Raw genomic sequence first — 6,958 nt, 5'->3', positions numbered from 1 at the left:
TTACATCTTCCTTTCTTTTTACACGTATTTGTTTTTAATTCTGTTGCATAGCCCACCATTCATATCAATGTCAAGCCAAATTTCAGCAACAGACCGAAGGTGATCAACATCAATGCATATGCATCAACATCAATCATCGGACTGAACTTAGCACTAGAGCTTTGCATCATTGCATGCCAGTAGGCCGTATTCGCTATACCATGGATTTTGGTTTTGCCAGTAATCCAATATATTTTTATTCGCTATACCATGGATTTTGCTTTTAAAAATCAGTCAATCACCTGTCTGTTTTGTTGTCTAGATTAGAACAGTATACTGGCTTTCCATTTTATGTGATACTCTAGTTACAGTAACAACATTGATTCGTAGGAACATGTGAGCAACCTTTATCAAGGAATGATCGACAGTTATTATGAATCAGAGGGAGTATTATTTTAGTTTTTCCAAGCAAGAAATGAAATTCATAATAATCTTCAATACAATGTGCTGGGAAACAAATAAAAGATTGACATGACTGAATGGATTCCACCTATAAGATGATGAAAACCAATGCAAAAATCTGCAGGATATACTAATACAATAGATTGTCAATTGCCTTAACTCCACACTGAGAAAAATGGAACAAAGAGCAGTTTGAGATTAGCTGCAAACTAGACATGCCTACGACTTGACATTACTTACTTCCAGGTAAGTCCATAGTCCAGCATGGGGCGTAAGGAAAAGAGATCTCAATGAAGGAATAGTAGTGCTCCATCTCACCCAAGTATCGAACCTTCGAGCTATTCAAATGATATGCAACCGTTGCACTATTGTGGTCATGAAACAAAACAATTTCCTTGTAAGGGTGAAATCCAAGACATTCAAGTTGAAGAGGGGTTTCATAGGCTTCATTGTCAGGGTTGTACTTCTTAGGCCAGCCTGCAGTGCTGAGAACATTTTCATCATCAGAGTCCCACTCAAAATCATCTTTCTCTACTGCTTCGTTGTATTCAGCTACAAGTTTAAGGTTGACATCATTCTTCAACAACAACTCTTTCTGATCATCCGACTGTGAGATCCATGGACCTTCGTCAATATGTTTCTCAAAATATTCTCTCCATGCTGGCTCCAGGTTTATTTCATTCTTCAAAACCCAGTCTATCAGACCACCCGATTCATACAGAAACCAAACCTGAAATGTGCATCTTCCATTCTTCAATACACAGTAGACCCCTTTTTCCGATTTTCCTAGACGAGATAGTGATCTGATGCCTCCTTTTGGCAACTCAATTACTTGGTACTTATCACTCGACAAGTTTATTCTACAAAAAACAAAGCACCCACAAAGATCAATTACCAACATAATCATAAACATGATCATTGAGTGTCCGAGTACGAGTAATACCTCAGAAGAAAACCACCGTGTATTTGCCTAAAAGGAACGTAAAGTGACCCCTGCCAGTAAGCTGCGTAGTACAAATTCTGATCAGATTTCCGATGTGATTTCACATCGTCAATTGTTCCGGCAGCATCCCCTTCTCGCATGAATGACCTCTCTTCCCAACACTCTGTCTTGGACGAGAAAACATACATGGTATACGGCGAAGGTGGCCACTCCATAGTGCAGGCCATGTCATCGGGTACATCACAGGGAATACGAGGAATGAAGAATACCTCGTAATGTGGCGAGATGGTAGGGTCATATGCGAGGTAGCGATTGTTGTGGCAGCGCCCGCAATCCCCATCGGGCGAGCACGCGCACGGCAGCCAGGGCAATGGCGCCCACTGCCGCGTGGCGGGATTGACCACCGTGTCGTTCTGAATCAAGAGGAGGCCATTGCAGTAATCCCTCATCTCCCCCGCGTACATTCCATAGTCGGGATCCTCTTCGAGGTAATCGAGCCTACTGGTGATGTAGCGCGCCGTTGAGCGGCGGGCGAAGAGCATCGGGGCGTCTATGGTATCATTGTCCCAGATCACCGCGTCCACGGAGAGCGGGAGCAGGTCCGCGCGCAGCAGACGGTGGTGGTCGACGGTGGCCCGCCAGGACGTGCAGACGCAGCGGGATGCGGCGAGGCTGCGCGGCGGGAGGTGGCGGAGGATGTCGACCAGCACGTCAGTGCGCTCCATATCCATGCCGACCGTCAGACACCGTCGTGGCCGGAGGGGGGCAGATCTGATCGGCGTGGGGGTGGGCTGATCGGAGGTGACCGGCCGCGGCGCCGCGCGGCGCCGCGCGACGCGCTCTCTCCGGACGACCTCTTGGCGTGGCAGAGGAGGCGGTGACCTATCCTTGAAAGTCACCGATGCCTCTGGATGCGTCGTCAGCCTTGCCCCCGGCGACGAACTCGGCCAGGGCAGCACGCCTGCAGCGGCGCGAGGGACGACGGAAGGCGGCACCGGTGGCGCGGGACAGGGGAGAAGCGCCGGCGGCAGCTCCAGGCGAGGTAGTCGCAGGGCAGCAGCGCGCCGGAGCAGAGTGGCGGCGGCTGTTCTTCTGTGAGGATGGAGCGGCAGTGCTCAGGCCGTCCACTCGTAACCCTACCGCACTGCGTATTTCCAGGCTTTTTCTTTATATAATAAAATAAATTACCCCTATATATTTTGAGGCCTGTTCGGCCCATCGAAGGAGAAACAAACAGTACTGGATGAAATGGGCTGCAAGCAATTTATGGGATTTTACATTAGGACCCTATTGCTATCTCCGACTTACTACTAAGTTTTTTTTTGTCTCTTACTACTAGGTAAGGGCATTGGGAGCTCCTATAAAACGGAGCTGCTAAAACGCGAAGTCTCAGTCGACTGGGCAGCCGTTCGATCTCTGTGTTGCTTGTAGATTTGTGTTGGGGCGTTTTGTCTTTGTTTCGGCCTGTCTAAGGCGCAGACCGGCCTGTTTCCTTTTTTTTTTGTCGAACCGCGATCCCGCGCAAGCGTTTTGCTTTTGTGGGCTGGGCTAGTGTTCGGGGCGGTCTTTTTTTTCGTTTTGTTTTGTGCCGCATTAAGGAGAGAGGAATGGGAAGCTACCACCCGTGTGGTAATTAAGAAGAGGGGAACGGGCAGTGAGAGCTCATTCCATCCATTCCCCAATCTCAAATCGGAAGAACTCCACAGGGGAAGAAGAGACGCCGAGCTCCAAGGTTTTCTTCAACGAACAGATTGACTTGCTACTGCACGCCCAATGAGAGAGGATGGCCGGCGCTGCTGATGGAGTGAGTTTCCTCTACCTTCTTCTCCATCTGTTTTTTTGTCTTGTTTGTTGTTGCTACACCGTAGATCTGAAGGGGATTTGGTTGATTTTTGTTTGGATGAAGTGTAGATTAATAGCTTCAAGCGTAGAATCGGCTCCAGGATTTTTAGCCATTTTGAGTGTGTCCTTATTCTTCAAGCAGTCAAAGAATGGAGGTGGTTATTTGTGGTTCATGTGGATGTAAAGGTGGGGTAGTTGCACGTATGAGTTCAAGATGTTTTGTAGTGCCTCAAGGCGGGCCAGAGTGAGTGGCTGGTAGGCCTTCTTAGGTGCTGCAGACCTCACTCCAAGTTAACTACATTTTAGTCTTTAATTTTAGTTAGCTTCAGTTAGTTCAGTTCTTGCTTCTTAGTCTGAATAATTCCATGCAGGGCTTGGTGTGAGTCAGGGACATGAGGTCCCATCCTGGGATGGCACGATGCTAAGTACATGTCTCTTGCACTGTTGGAGTTGTCACTCTGCCCATGTATTCAGTAGATACAGGTTTTGTCTGGCCATACTTTCCTGTCTGCCCTGCTTATCTTGTTTGTATCAAGTACTATTTGATTAGTAGTTTCAAGCATGGAATCGTCCCCAGAGTTTAGACCTTTTTTATTTTTAGTTTTGATTTTTTGTGTGTTCATGCATAATAGTGTCTCTCGATCACGCGTGTCGATTGGCAGTATCGGCGTGGTGAATTTGAGGATGAAACTGGTTCTTTGCTTGTAGCTAGATTCACTTACCTCGATAAATAAAGCTCTGTTTTTATGTGGCACCTGTTTTGTCATTTTGATTTTTCTTTTTGCTCTGTTTCTGAGGCTTTATCCAGTAAAGATTTTTTACAACTAGTAGTACTAAAATTTTAGTATCCCTAAGAGACTGAGATGAAGTGTTTTCTCCTTTGGATTGTACTGAAAGTAGTAGTATCAACACCATTCTTTTTATGCTTGTAGGTACTATAGAGAAGTTTTTCTTAGGGTTCTTAGCGTGAAGAATCTGCTATAGTAATTGATCCAGGGGTAAAGAGAGAGAGTAGAGTGCATTTTTACACCCTCTGTACATCAGTAGGTGACAAGAGAGATGTGTTTTAGGCCTGCTAAGTTGGCATTTTTTTTGTTAGGATAAAATCTTTGCTAGTCATTCTTTTTTTAGGCAGCTTTTTCGATCTGGTGAGTGCTAACACCGACACGGTTCTTCTGGGATATTTGGTGTCTCTAGAAGTGGTTCCCTCATATCCCCTCATATCTATTACTGAGCCATCACTAGGAGTGGTTCAGTCCGTTGTTTGTTTATTTAGTCCAGATTATAGTAGCTTGAAGAATATGATTTTGCCAAAACATTTTTTTGCGGAATCAGTTACATGTTTTGAGGATTATTGCTGAACTCAAATCCCCTCCTATGTATTACTGAGCCATCACTAGGAGTGGTTCAGTCCCTTGTTTGTTTATTTAGATTTTTGCTGAAACTCTATTTAATCAGTAGCATGTTTTTGAAATCTTTCTCTCGAAACAAGAGAGAGTATCACTGAATGTATCAGTGGGAGTGGGTATGTTTATTTGTTTTTCAGAACCCCTATCTAATCAGTAGCATGTTTTTTGAAATCTTTCCTTGTAAACAGGAGAAATTACTACTTAAATCTATCACTAGGAGTGGGCATGTTTATTTGTTTTGTCAGTTTTTTTTGCTGAGACTCTATGTAATCAGTACCATGTTCAAATCTCTCTTTTTGTGAAATCAAAAGAGAATGATTAATGAAACTAAGTTTCTAGCAACATCATGTTTTTTCAATTTTCTTCTTTTTTGCTGAGACCATATGAATCAGTACGATGTTCATTTTTTTGTATATGAATCAAGATAATATGGTCTTTTGACAGATCCATCTTTTTTTATCTCCAGATCGCATTGTAAATACATCTTTTTGTCATCAGCGGCGATGCCAATGGTAACTCATCATTATCTCGAAATCCTTTTCGTTCGGAAGCATATAAGTATTGCACTAAAATCATTAGTTGAATATGTATGCGTCTCACTAGCACACATTTATGTTCAGCGCCCTTTTATGTGCATAGGAGATGGTTTGCAGAGTTTGTCTGAACACTTGCAACTACGAGAGCAGGGCAAGTGGCATCAGCATGTATGTCTGGAAGGAGTTCAAAATCACAGCGTTAACTCCGCAGCCTCTGTTTTTTTTTTTGATCCTTATTTTTTTTAGTTTATACTCACCACCACAGAATATATTTGTTGAAGGTTGATCTTTTTTCTTTTTTTCTCCCTGGTTTCTGAAGGGACCCCTAGTTAACTAGTTGTTTACATTGAATCATTGAAACATGGTGCAACTGCATGTCTTCCAAATATGGTGCCAGTTGCATGCTCAACTATAGTCATGCAACTGCATGTCTCCCAAACATGGTGCAACTGCATGTCTTCTAACTTGGTAGCAATTGGGCATTCGTTTTGTCGGACAAGGAGAGGGGCCAGTTGCATGTCCCAAATTAGGCACGCAACTGCATGTCTTCTAACTGGGTTGCAACTGTGGATTTTTTTGTCAAAGGGGGCAGCGGCAAGAGAGAGGGGGCCAATTGCATGCTCAACTATAGTCATGCAACCGCGTGTCTTCCAACATGGTCGCAACTGCATGTATTCTAACATGGTTGCAACTCGGCTTTTATTTTTATCGGAGGGGCCAATTGCATGTCCCACACTAGGCATGCAACTGCATGTCTTCTAACTTGGTTGCAACTAGGGCCTTTGTTTTGTTGGAGGGGCGGCGGCAAGAGAGAGAGGGCCAGTTGCATGCTCAACTATAATCATGCAACAACATGTCTTCCAACATGGTCGCAACCGCATGTCTTCTAACTTGGTTTCAACTTGGCTTTTGTTTTGTCGGACGAGGAGAGGACCAGTTGCATGTCCCACACTAGCCACGCAACTTCACCTCTTCTAACTTGGTTGCAACTGGGGCCTTTGTTTTGTTGGAGGAGGGCGGCGTCAAGAGAGAGGGGCCAGTTGCATGCTCAACTGTAATCATGCAACTACATGCCTTCCAACATGGTCGCAACTGCATGTCTTCTAACATGCTTGCAACTGGGCTTTTTGTTTTGTCAGAGGGTCCGACGAGGAGAGGGGCCAGTTGCATGTTTAATCATAGTCACGCAATTGCATGTCTTTCCGAAATGGTTGCAAGTGGGGTTTTGTTTTTTGGGGGGCTAGCGACATGTAGATGGGGTTAGTTGCATGTCCAACTGTAGTCATGCAACTACATGTCTTCCAACATGGGTTGCAACTAGGCCTCTGTTTTGTTGGAGAGGGCGACAGGAAGAGGGGGTTACAATTGCATGTCCCCACGGTAGTCATTCAACTGCATGTCTTCTATCTTGGTTGTAACTGGGGCCTTTGTTTTGTCGGAGGGGGCGGCGGGAAGAGAGAGGGCGCTAGTGGCAATTGCATGTCTTCTAACTTGGTTGCAACTACAAGTATCTTAGTTTTGTCGGAGAGGGCGGCAGGGAGAGAAGGGGCCAGTTGCATACCCAAATGTAGTTATGCAATTGCATGTCTTCTAACTTGGTTGCAACTAGACTTTTTTTTGTCGGAGAGACCGACGAGGAGAGGGGCCAGTTGCATGTCCCACACAAGGCACGCAACTGCATGTCTTCAAACTTGGTTGCAACTAGGGCCTTTGTTTTGTCGGACGGGGCGGCGGCAAGAGGGGGGAGGGAAGTTGCATGTCCAACTATGGTGGCATAGCTGCATGTC

General features: G+C 45.2%; 1 protein-coding gene across 1 annotated transcript; it reads right to left on the bottom strand.

Annotated features, from left to right (window-relative positions):
• Positions 1-500: 500 nt before the first annotated feature.
• LOC119298964 lies at positions 501-2,498 on the bottom strand. The gene is made up of 2 exons (XM_037576270.1): positions 1,385-2,498; positions 501-1,301 (listed from the first exon to the last, which is right to left on the bottom strand). Exons 1-2 carry the CDS (start codon positions 2,113-2,115, stop codon positions 674-676), a joined length of 1,359 nt encoding a protein of 452 aa, XP_037432167.1. The 5' UTR covers positions 2,116-2,498; the 3' UTR covers positions 501-673.
• Positions 2,499-6,958: the final 4,460 nt, after the last annotated feature.

The sequence above is a fragment of the Triticum dicoccoides genome, chromosome 5A (genome assembly GCF_002162155.2).
Source record: "Triticum dicoccoides isolate Atlit2015 ecotype Zavitan chromosome 5A, WEW_v2.0, whole genome shotgun sequence".
Classification (NCBI taxonomy): domain Eukaryota; kingdom Viridiplantae; phylum Streptophyta; class Magnoliopsida; order Poales; family Poaceae; genus Triticum; species Triticum dicoccoides.
The sequence above is the reverse complement of the archived record's forward strand: the minus strand, read 5'-3'. Positions and strand labels throughout refer to the sequence as shown.

Coding starts and splice junctions, on each gene's coding strand:
- LOC119298964 (XM_037576270.1), bottom strand. CDS start 2,115: ATGGATATGGAGCGCACTGACGTGCTGGTCGACATCCTCCGCCACCTC. Junction 1,302..1,384: donor CACGGTGGTTTTCTTCTGAG/GTATTACTCGTA, acceptor TGTTTTTTGTAG/AATAAACTTGTCGAGTGATA.